This window comes from Asterias amurensis, chromosome 2 (genome assembly GCF_032118995.1).
Source record: "Asterias amurensis chromosome 2, ASM3211899v1".
NCBI classification, from domain to species: Eukaryota; Metazoa; Echinodermata; class Asteroidea; order Forcipulatida; family Asteriidae; genus Asterias; species Asterias amurensis.
This window is the reverse complement of record NC_092649.1, coordinates 28,424,317-28,441,875: the sequence shown is the minus strand read 5'-3', so window position 1 is coordinate 28,441,875 and position 17,559 is coordinate 28,424,317. Positions and strand designations below refer to the sequence as shown.

Below are 17,559 nucleotides of genomic sequence, written 5' to 3'. Positions count from 1 at the left end.
GCTGTATAAAAAACCACCCGTATTCACTGTGCATAACATCGCACGACACGATGCCCCCGTACACTATCCGCATGCGGAGGCGTCTGCATGCGGTTAGTGGTACGAGTGCGGATGACTTATGTGCACAGTGGTCGTACGATGTGACAGTGTGTATACGGGTGGGTCATGCGGTGTGATCGCACGCACCACGCACAGGGTATTCGGGTGGGTTTACAGCGGCGTCTTTTCGGAGCGAATAATGCGACTGCCTTGAGCAAGGCTAGGATTTTATAGAGTAAGTTACAAGTAAAGTATTTGGCTTAGACATGTTAGATGGCCGTCCAAGATTTGTCCTTCGTGTGGGAAAATTAACAACCACTTGGAACATATTAATTTTGGTTTTATATGTACACCGATGTAATGCACTGAATACATACTTTCCCGAGCTCTGGGTAAACAAAATCGCCGGAATATGACATGAATATTTCAATAATATATTAAATCATTTGGAATATTTTGAAAACTGCTTCGTTATTCAGCCTGTATTTCCAAAAATCAAATCTGCACGCACTCCGACTCGTATCATCAAATAAAGATAATAAAGCTGTGCTTAAGCCGCGTCCGCATTAGCGGCTTTGGCTACGGTGTGATCGTCCCATTGAGAACATCCAAGCCAACACCCATAGCAACAGCCGTAGCCTTAGCTGCAGTCGTCAATTTACCAAGGCCTCAGTCCAATACATTCAAGGTTTTGATGTCAAGTCACGATTCACCCTTTGGATTAACTTGTTTTCGTGAAAGTCGCACAGAGAGTGTTTATTTGAACATTGTGCGCGAGCTATTTTATTAAGCACGACTTTTGTGTTTTTGCAAACGTTTCACCCAACTCAAACATTGTGTCTAAAATGCTATGTAAACAAACAAGTGCTTCAAAAATCAAAGGTAGAATACTATAAAACTCCATTAAGTTTTAGTTACTGTGTTTAAATATCTCCTATGGAAAAGCACCGGGATACTTCTCATCTTGCCATCGTTTTGCTCACTATTATAGCGCTTTGATCTTGTCAAAAAGGTGCTTTGTTGTATTAATCAACGTCATCATTCAAAATACGTCCGGAAAAATATTCCAAAAGATTTATCAGCCACAAAGTGGACGACTGGAAATTAAGGGTCTATTCACCAGCCGCAATTGGCCCGTTCCACATGGGGGGGGGGGGGATCGTCATGTAAGATACAACGTGATGTCGTTAGCGTAATGGGTCTCCCCCTCGTGCTTAATTATGTAGTCTCCGAACAGCCCTTTTGGTGATTAGGAAAGGCCTATATAATTTACGAGACAATAGTATTGCAGTAAGTTAAAAGTGCAGATATTGCTCAAGGTAGGCTATTTACAGGCTTTAATATGCTTTCAATTCTGCTATTATATGTTATTTTCCTGCAACATCAGTCTTTTTTTGTAAAACATCATTAAAATAGTTCCAATATTGATAAACAACGTTATTGTGTACCCGGAAGAAGGGAGTATGCCATTCTTCCATCCAGGCACAATTGTTCTTCTAGTAACAGTAAGTGATGTGAGCAATAAAATATCTCGTTTTTAAGTTATAAACCAAAAAAAAAACTTACTGGGTAAAATTGAGAAAAAGAACAAAAAACAACCAAAACAACAACACATGCATGGTGTTGTTGTTAAATCTTTATAAAGCAAAATAAATTGGCGCATAGAACAAAGTCTCATGGCCAAAATTTCAAATGATGGTATAAAAAGAATCCAATTAATTAAACAGGTCAACTGTGGAAGGCGGATGTCAACTGTGGAAGGCGGATGTTAAAGTCACCTGGAAATAGAATTTCTTTTCTTTCAAACATAAGAGTATATGCTTACGAACAATACAACAATTTTTTTAGTAATTGTTTGTCACGATTTATATGTTTAAAAAATATATAAAGTTGTTTGGGGGCTGACTCCGCCTACCCCTTTTGTGACGTCAATCGAGGCAGACTTTGCCTGCAATGCGTATAGTAAACACACGTGCAAAGTACATGTACGTCCAAGTCGTGAGTTGGTTTATTTCAAAAAGTGTTATTCTGCATTCAGCAGCAATACACCTGGTCGGCATTGCCGGAAAAAAACAAAAACAAAAATTTTGAAACTTACAAACTCACGACTTTGCAATTGTACATGTACTTTGCAATTGTGTTTACTCTACGCATTACAGGCAAAGTCTGCCTCGATTGACGTCACGAACAGCACCCTCTCGGGTCGGGGTCTAATTTGTAAATAACATAATAACTGATTTTTTAAAACCTTAGTTAACTGTTTATTCACATTCCACTCATCAAAACACATATATTAGTGACAAAAGCTTTATTTTGAAAAAATACCACTTCCAGGTGACTTTAAAAAGTAAGCCATTTAATACCCCCGGCTGCTCCTGCCATGTTCATAATTAATGGATTTATATGTCCCTTTTGTTTCAAACACATGCTCAAGTGTATTAGTTTAAAAGTCCATTAGGAATGCCCTCAAAACCTCAACACTGTCGCTGAAGTGATGAACAAGGCCGATTAATAGACCGATCCATAGACATTAAATGTTTACATGTGATCACGTGACATAAGACGGGTACAGAAAAACAAAGCTACACAGTAAAGGCATGAGAAGACTCGTACCGATGGACCATCTTGTCTGTATTTTCGATAAGTTAAACTTTCAACTCAAAACATAGCCCTTTTTAATCAAGTTGAATGTTGATTAAATCACATTTTCTGTTTGATAAGTCCAGTATTCCGAGAGTATGGTTAAGACTTCGTAAATTACCGAGGTTTGAGCGAGCTCACGCGCCTTGGTTGTTGAATTGTGCACGGCGCGGCATGAAGTCGGGCTGTACCCTAGGGAGACCGCTCTGCTTCTAATCAAATAATGAGGGTGAAATAAGGAATTTGCAGCTTCTTCGGGAGGTTTTTATTGAAAATATTGACAGCAAAATCATTACAATGGGGGCAATGTAAAACAAAATTGTCCGTGCAAAACACAAGACATCGTTTGAACATTCTCGTAGAATCTCCTAGCTTGTGGATTGTTCAGCCACCGTAAAGTCTCACGGTACAAACTCCAGAATATTCTTCAGTGAATTCGAGAAAGAAAAGCTTCGATTGAACAAACAAACTCAACAATACTCATGTCTTTGTAACGCATGCTGATGCAGTACGTCGTGTGTGTTGATGTGTAATAACCATATCAGGTCACGTGACGTCATATTGTCGTGCCCCCCCCCCCCCCGGCCGTCAGCACTCGAGTTGATTCTTCCCTTGCTTTTCAACTGCCAATTTGAAAAACGGTTTGTTCCACACCATTTGGTGCAGGCTTGCTAAATGTCAGTATCTGTCTTTCGATGCACACAAGAACTGCTGACCACGGTGATGCAATAAAACGTGATGCCCACTATGTGTGCACCCCCACCCCTCCCCCCCCGTCACCTTGGTATAAGCCTTTAATGGACACATAACCCCCTAACGATTGTATGATAGGAAAATACATTATGATTTGTTCGCAATGAACAGGGGGTAGGTGTATAGATGCCATGTTTTAACGACGCTTTCAAATCAACTCATTGAAGTTGGCTGCCCGAAGCCTGCGGATATCGAAATAAGCTTCAATTAAAACGTCACGAAGTTGTTTTCTTGGTAAATGTCTTATCTTGGATTATTTAATCTCCACTTTGAAAGTTTCACTGTTTGCTTATTATCTTCGATTTTTAGGTCACCGTGAAGGAGATTCTCTCGCCCTACCAAGTTACATTGCAACGGCACTCAGCGACCTCCAAAAGAGACTGTTGAAACTCCCATTAACTGCTTCTACTTTGACCTCATAATGGAGGCTCTGATATCTTCTAATACCAGTAACACCAGCTTTGGAAATAGATCTCTGGAAATGAGCGAAGTGAAAACAGAGACTGGTGGCTGGGGAAGTTTCGCCCGAAGTGACTTTGTCATTGTTCTCTACAGCATCATCTGCGTGGTTGGAATCACTGGTAACTTCCTCGTTACGTTCGTACTCCTCCGCGTACCAACTCTGCGCTCGAACACCAGCGATTTCTTAATCCATCTCTCCCTCGTCGACTTCATAGTGTGCGTTCTGGTCATCCCAAATTTCCTGGTCGTGGTGGAAACTGCCCCCTCCCCGAACCCGGGGGTCTTCAGCGAGCTGTGGTGCCGATTTTTCAACGGCAAATTCCTGTTCTGGGTATGCGCCCTGACGTCAGTGTTCAGTCTGGTCACCGTTAACTTGGAACGGTTCGTTGCCATCGTCTACCCACTCAAGTACAAAGTGGTGTTCACCAGAAGAAACAAAATCCTCATGATCACCACTTGCTGGATTCTGGCCACTCTTTCTAAAACGTTTATACTGTTCCTGTACGACGAAGGGGAGAACGTCGGGTGTCGATTTTTGGGCTGGCCGAACCCAGAAGTCCAGGCGGTTGTGGGGTTGTATACTTTCATCGTCCAACTACCTGGCCCCTTCTTAGTGATGGTTTGGGCACAATGGCGAGTCATTTCAACATTAAAGAGACAGATGAAGGTTCTTAAAGGTCGGATGGGTAAGTTAAAATTTTTAGGAAGATCATGGTTTTTATACAGGGATAGAATGGAAATGTTGTTGTATTTTTTTTAAACTTCGAAATTATCTCAGACAAACTAGTGGTGCTCTATATTATGCGAGTTCCCCTAAAGTTTGTATACGAGAAGTATAGCTCTGTCGTCATTTTTTCTTGGATCATTAAACAACAAGATTATTATGTCCGTTCTCCTCTTCAGCTTCATCAACCGTCAACCCGGCCGATCAGCGTAAGATGTGGCAACTCCGAGCGTCTCAAACTCTCATCAGGACACTCCTGACCTTCGTCATCACCTTCGCCGTCTGCTGGGCTCCAATCCAGGTCATGTTTCTCGTCTACAACTTTGGTGTCTACGTGGACTTCTCGTCACCATTTCGCCACATCTCAGTCATGCTCTCCGTGTGTAACTCATGCGTGAACCCCATACTCTACACGCTGATGAACAAGCCATTTCGGAAGGGTATTCGTGAAGCGTTGTGCAAGAGAAGGAATTCAGTCAATGATGGCGGTGGAACGTCATCAAATCGACATCCGGGAACTATGACAATGGAAACTGCCATGACAACTAAGGATACCTAAAAGACATCTTTAAACTCCGGCTTCATTGACTTTGTAGTCGTCGAGTGCATCGGTGTGGTCTGCAGACGTATGTAGCCATTTGAAGCATCATTGTTATTGCCTCAAGCATGACTGTGGAGTTCAGGAACTGAAATGTGTTCAAGACTTGACTTGCAGTGAGACTACACAAATTATGGGTCCAACTTCACAATAACATGAAGCCTCTGGAAATACTTCAAGTTAAACAATGACCAATCAATGGCTCAACTGAACCCTTGGGCCAACGAAGCAATGCATTTAAATTATACAATCCTGGTATTGGGCAAAGAGTATCCCCAAATGTCCCCATATTTTAACACACAATACCCCTCTTGTACAGACAAATTAGAATACCCCTCTAAAACCCTTTAAAGAATTCATGAGATTCCAACCAAAATATTAAAACACAAAAGAGGGTACACCAAGCGTCATATCGAGCAAATGGTATCCAATGGCAAATTATCCAGTCAATTCATCGCCATGTCCTTGCTTTCGCAGTTGACTTGCTTTGACAATCTACAACAATAAGGCATTATCACGTTGCCCCCCCCCCCCCCCCAAAGAAAAAAAAAAAACCATTAACACAAGAAGACAATTTCATGGCTCTGCTTCAGAAGATGATTTCCGATCTCGAATTAAATCGCAATACAAGAACAGTAATTATTCAATTAATTGCGTCTTTTGAATAAATGAATCTATTATTAATATAAAACATCCTCAGGCGATTTTTGCATTTTCAGTATATCCGCTCCCTAATAGTGGCTCTCTTTTACATTATAAATCCGGCCGAACCTTTAGAAAATATACTTGTTTTCTATTGTAATTCTCCTTTCTCAAAACCTTTCTTCTATTTGTGTAATGTATCTTAAAGATTCCAGTGAGCTTATTCCAGCACCTCTTAATTTATAGTAGATTGAAATTGATTAGTATATCACACAGACAAACTGATGTGGGGTTATCCCAAGTTATTTATGAATTTTACGGAATTGTATTCATTTAGATTTTTTTTCATCTAATGTATTTGTTATTTGTATATGTAATTTTAATATCACCGGGGAGTCACATATATTGGTATCTTGATTTGTAATTTTTACAATAATAATAAAATTACAAAAATCAAGTTTAAAACATTTTACAATTTAATTTAAAAAGATTTGTTGTGTCACAGTGCAGAGAGAGTGCTCCACTGACCAAACAACACTCTTGTCTCTCATGAATGATATACGGAAGGAAAGTTGAAGAAATAAAAGTGTTCAAATGTGAAATAGAATACTCACGGGTTTAGCAATCTTTCGGCGAAATAGTAATAGTCCAACTCTTGTGATGCTGAGAGATGACCTGCAAAGTAGACATAAAGTAACTCAGTAAATATATCAGGAAAGCTTAGAGGAGAAAAGTTTGTAAAATCAAAGCTTAAAACATCAGAACCAGTACTCAATTTCATAAAGCCCGTACAAAAAACTTGCTAAGCACGGAATAGTTTTGCTTAACAGGAAAGGTTTACCAGCCCAAATTGCATTAAGTTTAACATTGTTGTGACTGGTGCCTCACTAAATTTTTCCTGGTTGTCGATCAGTATTTTCTGCTAAACAGCTTTACGAAAATGGGCCCAGGTGATTTGCGACTCTTATTTTTTCTTAAGCGCTTACAAAAAGGTCAGTAAATTACAAAAAGGTGACTTATATTATTTTCTTTCCGTTTGGAAGCTTTAGCAAAGACAGAATTGAGTTCGATTTCCGACACTCTACAGTGAATTTGAAAAAGAAACCTTCTAGATTCACCGAATATCTTGCGAGCTGGTTGAAGGCAGGGTTCGCTTCACTGACAATACTCGTAAATATAATCATTGGTAACTATATCCTCTGCTTACCAGTTTTCACGCTATTATGCCTTTTTCTTTGAATTGGGAAAAAATAATGATGCCAAAATCAACCGATGCCCTAATTATCTTCATTTGTTAATATTAAGTATGCAAACATGTATTAAACTTGATGGACATTGAAATGTTCACACCACACAACGATCTTCGATGACTTCAACTGGCCCCATTTGTTTTGAGTTTTTCCTGTTTTCACGGCAAACGAGAAAGTATGGTATTCGGTGAAGCCATACATGGAAGAAACATCTGCAGTGACTACAAGTGTTCTTTGAGACTCTGTGTATGACTGTATAGCCAGCAGTTGCCATCATTTTATTCAAAATATTTTTTTATAATAAATTTTTAAAATTACCATGGTAACTTGCAAAAAATAAAAAAAATTAAAAAATATAAAAAGAGTGAATAATTACTGGCTTCCAAATATGATTTTGATTTAGTTTTTTATATATTTTTTTCTTAATATTTATAATAAAGCGTATAAATAAACAGTGATAATTGAATCAACAAGCTGATGTTTAAATTTTAATATTAATAATAGTATTGATACGAGGGTTACAAAATAAAAATCTCCAAAAATATTAGAAAATGATATAAGGCACATGGCTTCTTTAAGCCTCGGTATTTTTTTCAAGAATGCTCAGCAATACATTCAGTCACATGATTTTGATAATCATGAATTGTGAATTGAAATAGCGGTTGATGAAATTTTTTCGTTGGGCAAATATTTTTATATGGCCTCAACATTATGACATATTTTTGTACCTTGTAGAAATGCCTAAAGTACCAAACTTTTTGCATTTTCAAGTGCAAATGACCAATGGAGCCTTAAGTGTTTCTAAGTTTTGGTCAAGGGAGAGGAGACTCTTAGCTTGGCAAATAAAACCACACAATTTTTATCTAGGGACTGTTTACATCGCGCACAGAGAGGTAAAAGATTTGCCACGATTTTAGGGACACCTCGAAAACAGGACCTCCTACGATACTGTGTTTTCCAAGATTCTCGAAACAAATTTGAATGGATTTTCAACAAAATCAAGCCATCTTGATGAATGAATGTAGTGGCTTCTTGTAAGTATAGCCCGCATATCCGTCACTCAGTGACACTCAAGACGCTTTAACATACAGTGTTTTCCTGCAAGGTGGGCCTTTTACATCATCAGGTATTGGTTAACAGGTCATGTGGCGCAATATGCTGAAATAGACAAAGACCTGATATTAACATCCAGTTTAAATTTTACGGAGATCCACTAGTTCAACCTGCACAACAATATACAGCATCGCCCTAGATACAATTATCTGTGGTAAACAAAATCAGTATGTTTTTCCAATGTAATGTCGATCTTAGATTATTTATTCTTCCTATACAAGAATGAGTACAGTTCTTACCCGTAATACGCAACATTCCAAATAAAATAAAAAACTTAATTTATCATTAAAAGTACAAAAAACCATGATTTTATAAATATTTAAAAAAAATCTGTTGCTAAACCAGACTAAGACTTGTCTAGGTTTATCTACAAATTAGAGGCACTTCGTGGACACTATTGATTCCTCAAAATAATTGTTACATAAACACTTACTAAAGTAACGAGTAATGGAGAGCTGTTAGCAGTATTAAACATTGTGTGAAACGGATCCCTCTGAAATAACGTAATTTCTCACTCAAATAATAAAAGACTTCAGCTGAAGCCTTTTAACAAGCATCTGAAAGCACGGAAAGTTGTGCAACAAGGCCGTTTGTTCTTAATTCATTCATCATTCTTGCAATTTCGATGACCAACTGAGCCAAAATTTCCAAAGGTTTGTTATTTTTTGATACACCAAGTGGGATATACTGGCCTTTGACAATTAACAGAAATGTATCCATTGCCTTTAAAGATTGATCTGAGCCAAGATCTGTCAGTTATCTTCAGTACTGTCGATATGAGTTAAAGGAACACGTTGCCTTGGATCGGACGAGTTGGTCAAAACAAAAGCGTTTGTAACCGTTTTTTATAAAATGCATATGGTTGGAAAGATGTTTTAAAAGTAGAATACAATGATCCACACAAGTTTGCCTCGAAATTGCGTGGTTTTCCTTCTACTGTGCGAACTAACATGGTCGGCCATTTATGGGAGTCAAAATTTTGACCCCCATAAATGGCCGACGTGTTAGTCGACGAGGTAAAAGGAAAACCACGCAATTTCGAGGCATGTTTGTGTGGATCATTGTATTCTACTTTTACAACATCTTTCTACCCATATGCATTTTATAAAAAACGGTTACAAACGCTTTTCAAAGACCAACTCGACCGATCCAAGGCAACGTGTTCCTTTAAGCACAAAGGCGTGAAATACAAAAGGCATGAAGGACAAATTAGAATACGAAAATGTGTAATTCGAAAACGGAAATGTGTAATTCGAATACGGAATTGTGTAATTCGAATACGGAATTGTTGTAATTCGAACACGATTTCTTAAAAAGCGGCTCCTTTTGTGCTGACTTGTATTGAATTGAGTCTTCAAGAAATCTGTCAAGATTGAATTTTAACCACGTGGGGAAAACTTAATTTCTTCTGAAATTAAATAACGTCGTGTTCTTTATTATACATCTCCCGTCACTGAAGGCTATTTCTATCTTCAGGTAACTTTGCCGATGCAAGTGTATTCCCTTCCGACCAACAATGCACAAAGGGAACATCGTTGATGTGCCATGTGAACTTGGACGAAATTACCTCTGGGTAATTTAGTTAATACCTCTGTGGGTAATTAAATTTATTTCCAAAGACAGTTGTCCTTGAATATTTCATTCGGTGCGGTTTGTTTACAACTGAATTAATGAGACTCTAACAAGGTTGTTCTAGAAAGAGGTTGATTGTTCGTGAGTATATACAACCTTTATATCAAGACAGTTTCATTACGCCAGCCATGGTCAGGGCAGCAAAATTAATTCAAAACTGAATTTAAAATTTCAGAATTTATCGAATTATGTATTGTGATGGTTGCGGTTAATTTCCTCTAACCTTTAGGGATCTGAATCTGAACTTTATTGTCGGTAAGGCATCCTATTGGAAACATCAAAGTCCCCACATTTTGGACACTGAAGAATTGTTCGGTTTAACCGCTAAACAGGAAAACCCCACGCAGTCAAGGCTCTAGTCCTGGGAGCGAACCGGGGTCCAATCAGAGGTGAAAAAGCAGTGACACAAACCACTGCCTAGCATATTGACCAACATGAAAGAAAACAAGTTCCTATAAGCAACAGTTCTTTGTTTAATCAAACTGTTACAAAACTTAGTGATATGACGATTTTCACAGCGATGCCAGCGGTCAGGAAGTGGACCCGCTACCCCTCAAAAATTGGGGCACTGGGCCCTTGACACACGGCGCGTGAATGAATGGACAAACAAAATATATTCAGTCCAAAATGGCCTGGACTTTAAGAACTTTCAGCAAAATTCTTAAATAATTCCGGAACTAAAAATGCTAGAGAGACGCATTTTGTGGCTGAGTCATTCTGGCATGTCTCTGCATTCTTATTTTAAAGTTGCAGGGCGGCTTGCAAACTTCTTGGTACCGAAAATGACAAATAGGCGATCATAACAAGCATTCCTTTGGGAATTTTGTGCACAGAGCTTTCGGACGCAAACATCAAAAGCTAACATGGCTAAATTCGACCCCAAATTATTGCTTTATCTATACAAGTTTGGCATCATTGGATTGCTATTTTTAAGGGCTTTCCTCTCGTACAAAAACTAAGTGCGTTGACGATTTTCACAGCGAGGCCAGCGGCCAGGAAGTGGACCCGCTACCCCTACAAAATTGGGGCATTTCAATTCAATTCAATTCAATTTATTATTCACATCGCGTTAAAAACATGAAAATTGCCTTCCAGTGTGCATCAAAGAAAAATAATTTAAAAGAAAATAAAGTATAAACATATAAACGGGACAAAATACATAGAGACAAAGATATTTACAACCATCCCAAAAAAATTACAGAGGAGATGACAACAAAAAACATACAAATCACAAAAGAGGAAAAAATAAAAAACTCAGGTACAAATGTTCAGTGATGCCATCCAGTAACCAGGAAAAGCAGAAAAAGTACAAAAGCAAATTCTTTTGAATTTGGAGTTGAATAGGTGGCAAGCATTAGGGAAGAATGACAATCTGAAACGCTTAGTGCGGGTGGGGGGGGGGGAGACAAATTCTTTCTGATCTGTTGACAACCACTGAAGAATCAAGTGGATGGGTATGATCTTGCATAACACAATGAAAATCCTTAATGTCCAGGCCAATCGTTTTGGAAGCAGCTCTTATGACACGTTCCAGTCGGTGGCTGTCTTTGGCTCTAAGATTACCATACCAGACACACATGCAGAATGAGATAGTGGACTGTAGTTTTTCCATTCAGTTCTAAATAATTAAGGTTACACCAGATAACAAAAATATCAACATCATTCGTACAAATCAAACTGAACAGTGATGACATGAAATATCACTGTGTCTGTAGTCAATAGAATAAAGTGAAAATAACACATGGGGACAACACACAACCTTGAGGAGCACCCGGTATTTGATCAGAAAATGAGTTCATAAAAAAAACTTTGAATACGATCAGTTAAAAAGATGTTGATCCACAATGAGATATTGGGATTAATTTCACAGTCGATAATTGAGGCTGAATAAGTACTAAATGCCGATGCCGATCACATTAAAGCTTGTACATGGGCCCCAGACACACGGCGCGTGGCGATGAATGGACAAACAAAATATATTCAATCAAAGATGGCCTGGACTTATAGAACTTTCAGCCAAACTCTTAAATAATTCTGAACTAAAATTGCTTGAGAGACGCAGTTTTAAGCTGAGTCATCCTGTCATATCCCTGCATTCGAATTTCAAAGTTTGAGGGCGGCTTCAAGACTTCATGATACAGAAAATGACAAGTAGGCGGATGTGCTTCGAAACGATCTCAACAACAAGCTTCCTTATCGGGATTTTGTGCACAGAGCCGTCGGAGAGAAAATCAAAAGCTGACACGGGTCAATTCAACCCCAATTTAATCATTGCTCATTATCAAGCTTAGTGTGGCACCATTGGATGGACATTTTCATGGGCTTTCCTCTCGTACAAAACTTAGTGCTATGACGATTTTCAAGGCGAGGCCAGCGGCCACGAAGTGGACTCGGCCCCTTCAAAAATTGGGGCATTTAATGCTACATATAATTATGTACATGTACGTAGGCCCCCTGACACACAATAATTGGACAAAAGAAATATATTCAATCAAAAATGGCCCTGACTTATAGAACTTTCAGACAAACTCTTAAATAATTCTGGAACTAAAAATGTAAATGTGATGCATGATGGGACTGCGCATTTTGAAACCAATGACAGTGCATGATACGTTTGCCCAATGTCAGCGCCTTTGGTTAGACTGGCCGCTGGGGCCGAGCGAAAACGAACGCACCCATTGTCTTATAGCTCACAATAGAGGGCGCGCTAGCTAGCTGACAGTGAGGTGGTTTTCTAGCTGAGCTGTCTCCTTAGGGAAACCTCTCGTGTATGCTGCATTGCTTTTTTATTTCACCGTAGCTTACACACATCACGTTACATGGCCTTATAACTTGAGGGTAACAATGCAAGGGGAAATTGACAAGCTTATACTAAAGGTTTTTATTAATTGTGTATCTCATGTAGTCAAAGCTCCTTTTTTTTAGACGAAACAAAATCGCCGGTTTAATAATCAGAACAAAACAGAATTGAGACGCACTTTTAGCATCGAGTTGACTCTCTACAGACACATTTGGTGCTCGGTTTGGAGGAATGGTGTCTCTTATTTGAAATATCAGGAACTATGTAGTGTATTTCTGGGGTTAGTTATGTATTTATACACTTAAACACATATTTCCTCTTATGAAGAGTAAAATAATATGTGTTTAAGCGTGGAAACATTAATTTTGAGGTACCGTCTGCAGCAGCATATCAAAAGTATTTCAATATTCGCATCCATAAATATTTAAATTTATTTAAATTGGAAGGCTATGATTTCCCAAAAAAATTATGGCTAAGTGATAATGGGATCCAGGAGTAGTATTTTCTAAGCTGGCCGTTAAAAACGGATGTAAAATGCACTGTTATAGTTCTATGTCGATAAATAGGATGAATTATTACTTCTGGAAGATGTAAAAAAAAAAAATCAAAATCTTATAGCACTAAAAGGAGGGCGTACAACTGGTTTTGATTCAATGTAAACACTTAACAATACATGGCCTTACTATATTCTTTTCTGACAATAATGGCAATGCAAAACCCTCGTATAATGCCTAAAAGGTGGCATGGGAATTACTCCTTCCCAAAAGGAAGGAAAACACATGCATATTGGTCCCTCCCCATTATCAAAAAAACGGGTCGCAGCACAGTTTTATTATTGACAAATGGTTCAAGTATTCCATCGCATTCACTGTAGACTTGATTCAAGTCCCGTTCTCGTGAGAGAGGTCCCTATAAATAAGCATATCCGCCGTCCAAAATGTAGCTAATGTGGTCCCGAGAAGGGAACAGGTTGGGGAATACAAAGCATCACAAAACAACAGTTTTCTGGGACCCGAATCAAGTCTACATCTTTTGGATCTACTAAAAAGTATTGAAATGTTCTCAGGAATTGTGGCGATATTGACTGTGATTCGCGTAAAGCATATATTCAATATCTTCATGGCGCTGTCATCTATTCTGATGGGACCCCGAATAACCAGTAGTGGCGCTGGCTTGGCCTATTAACACTTAAAGGCAGTGGACACTATTGGTAATTACTCAAAATAATTATTAGCATAAAACCTTACTTGGTGACGAGTAATGGGGAGAGGTTGACAGCAGTATAAAACATCGTGAGAAGCGGCTCCCTTTGAAGTGACATATAGTTTTCGAGAAAGAAATAATTTTCCACGAATTTGATTTACCATCTAAAAGCACACAACTTCATGTGACAATGGTGTGTTTTTTTCTTTCATTATTATCTAGCAACTTCGACGATTGAGCTCAAATTTTCACAGGTTTGTTATTAATTTATGAATTATGTTGAGATACACCAAATGAGAAGATTGGTCTTTGACAATTACCAATAGTGTCCAGTGTCTTTAATGCATCGGGCTTGGTATAAAGTCATGATGTTTTTAATGACGAGTCATGTCTAATTCTACCTGAAAGTGGTCACATGTAAGCATTGGTCGTGCAATCGTTCTATTGTTATAAAGAAATTAGCTTTATTTTACACCCTACGGTGTTAAATTTGGCGTTAATTTAAAACCCCGGATTTCGCAGCGATCTTCTCTGTATTCGATTTTTCCTGCAGTTTACTTTGCATGACAAATAATTAACGTAAATTCTTATAAAAGTCAGACATGACATCAGCGAGTCCCTGTCATTTCACATATCTATTTTCTAGCGTCCTATTTACAATAGCTATTAGTCATGCCATTGACTATTATTTGGACTAAAAACAGAAAACAAACCCTTGAAATGATTAAAATATTATATGAATTGGGTCAACTAATGCAGATCAACCTTCATGATGGCCCTTCCCTAGCCATCTGCCCTTTATTATACTCCCAATACTTTTTCGTATTGTGCCTTCTAATTACTTCCATTATCAGGTACGAGTTCTGAAAACAGTGTGCGCATTTAATTTTAAAGCTGTTTACACGTTTGATAATTACTCAAAACAAATATTAACTGAAAAACTGACTTGGTAACGAGCATTGTAGAGCTGTAGATAGTATAAAACATTGTGAGAAACGGCTCCCTCTGAAGTAGCATAGATTTTGATAAAGAGGTAATTTCTCACTAAAATAATAAAATACTTCTAGCTAGAAGTCTTTTATTCCCATCTGAAAGCACACAAATTCGTCCAACAAGTGTGTTTTTTCTCTCATCATTTTCTCGCAACTTCGAAGACCAATTGAGCTCAAATTTTCACAGGTTTGTTATTTTATGCCTATGCTGGGATACACTAAGATAGAAGACTGGTCTTTGACGATTACCAAAAGTGAACCTTCCCTTAAAAACCTCATTTCAAATTCACTTCGTTTAATACACAATATTGTCAGGTCCTTATAGATCTCACTGAACATCCAACTGAGAAAGAAAACTTCCTATCCTCACGTTCAAGACTGAAACTAAAACATCTCTTTCAAAAGTTGTTTCAACTTCTTTTTAATGCATATAGGTTCACAGACGTCAGTTTTTATGGCAAAGAGTGTCAAAAATTATGTGACAAACATGGCGCATGACAAGTCTCCATAGGGGTTTCAGCCTGATCCAACTTTGACCTTTCCTTCCGGTCTAAGCAGGAAGTTCAAACGGCTTATAAGTACAACCAAACTTAAAATATTTATGTAAACATGACATGTGGTTTCGTGTCTAAAACATGAAACATGTTTGTTCCACAAACCCAAACCCGTTTGTTTTTACGAACACACATGTCTAGTTATTACAATATCATTATACTATTACATTATGTAGTTGTATCCTTTGCAACCATGTATTAAAGCACCTTACATACACTTTGAAGGCAATGATTACGCATATTTTTGGCCTTTTAGCAGTAGCTTATGCGAGTGCAATTACTGATTTAATATCAACTCCTGTGATTTGAAGTCTACAAATAACAAATTTTGGAAGTATTATCTAACTGAGCCTAAAGACTTGGTCCACATATTAAGATGTGCGTGAATGGGTACACTGCTTTTGTAAGAAGAAAATTGTCGACTTATGTACCGTTAAATCAAGATAGCTTAGTATTGAAGCACAGTCAAATTTGCATCCTGTTTTCGTCTCTTTTGCAGGTAAGATCGTGCACGTGTCTATGAATTGAAGTCCGCGAGATCGTGCTAACGAGCCGTTGCAGCAAACCTCGCCGTTAGATCAGCCTTGTTCACGGTCGGATGTCCTGCTCTACCGCGCTAAGATTAGTCGAAGAGAACTCAAGGCGAATGAAAATTGTAACCCGTTGAACACAAAGTGATTTCCACACGAGATATCCTTCATATTAAAGTTTAGTTGAATAGAATCTTTGGTCGGTCTTGAATCGCAGGGAATTGAAACTTATTTGTGTTTGTCTTCAAGACGCTGAGGGCCGGTTGTAGTGTTTTTTGTGGAACTGAGACCTGAATTTTCAAACAGTCTTGTTTTGCCCTTGTGGCCTGTATTTACGACGGCATGTAAATCCTTGCGAATAAAACTACTTTTAGTGACTTAAGTTTTTCAGTAATTAAATTCTGCTCTGAAACTGAATGTTATTTGCCTTCAAGACGATGAGTGACGTACTCAGGGTTTTCTGTGGAACTGAGACCCAATTTTTTCAGAAACTCTTGTTTATCCTGGGGACTATTCTTTTCTTACAAGATCACCCCTTTTAGTTTCTACACAGTCCAAATGTTTCAATTAAATTTTGAAGCAGAGCGGGGTCGGTCGAAAAAATAATGGGCGCCTTTTTCTAAAGCAGACTAATTATGTCTAACAAAGTTAAGTTGTGGATATTAAAGACATGAGATCAGTCTAAGACCTTGTGATCAAATTTACCCCCAAAACACTTGTGGGTACTTTGTGTACCAGCGTAGGCTTGTAAATTGAGTTAACATTGCAGGTTTGACCTCAGCTGATCAAGGTGAAACACTGCATCTTCAAAGCAATCCTTAAAATGCGTGACAGGGCGCATGTCACTTCATTAAAAAACTACAAATTCATGCGCCAACGATTTTTGTTAAAAACACGTATTTAAAGGTTTTTTAAAACAACATAACGCGTGTCAGCTGAAATCCTTTCGGCAATACCCATGAGAATAATTATTTATATTGGTCTTTATTTGATTTAAATGATATTTGTAACTTTATTTATACCTGGACATGTCTGTATGAAGATTGTTTATAGGGAAACATTGGGACAAGGTTGGAAAATCGACCACTATCAGACGTCCGTCCATAATAAAACGGGCAAAATAAAATATCCGGGCAATAACATCGTAGGCAGCAATTCATCTTCAGTAGTTTACTTTGATTCGGAAACAAAAAAACACGAACACTTTTACCCAAGGTTGACGATATTGGCTGAAGTTTTCCCTCTGGTCTCGGATTACTGTATTTATTTAAGAAGAAGACTATGGGCAAATGCATCCGTAGCTATACTTCGATTCGGAAAAAAATGCTCGGCCATGTATGACGACATTGAATAAAGTTGTCCACTGTGCTTGGGCGATTTTAGTGAAGCATTATTTAATTATCCGTGACTATTGTAGGCAACGACGTCAGATGCACGGTGGGGTGACGTGCTTGGCAGACCCCTCCGTGCTGATGAAAAACCAAGTACCACTATCGGGACAATATTTCAGACTAAGACTTCATCGGGACAACACCTTGAAGAGTCAGGGGAAGGTGTGGTTCTGAATTGCGGTGCAGTCAATGAGTCAAGTGAAGATCAGTTTTGAGGAAGACAAGTTTGTGTCGAA

At 38.4% G+C, this 17,559-nt stretch overlaps 1 protein-coding gene across 1 annotated transcript; it reads left to right on the top strand.

Moving 5' to 3' along the window:
- Positions 1-3,853: 3,853 nt before the first annotated feature.
- On the top strand, positions 3,854-5,177 carry LOC139952753 (somatostatin receptor type 4-like). Its single transcript, XM_071951980.1, has 2 exons — positions 3,854-4,580; positions 4,798-5,177. The coding sequence occupies exons 1-2, from the start codon at positions 3,854-3,856 to the stop codon at positions 5,175-5,177; spliced, it is 1,107 nt and encodes a 368-aa protein (XP_071808081.1).
- Positions 5,178-17,559: the final 12,382 nt, after the last annotated feature.

What these genes read in the sequence shown, in the direction of transcription:
- LOC139952753 (XM_071951980.1), top strand. Translation starts at nt 3,854, where the DNA reads ATGGAGGCTCTGATATCTTCTAATACCAGTAACACCAGCTTTGGAAAT. An exon ending in GGTTCTTAAAGGTCGGATGG is followed by an intron (nt 4,581 to 4,797) that starts GTAAGTTAAAAT and finishes TCTCCTCTTCAG; the next exon opens with CTTCATCAACCGTCAACCCG.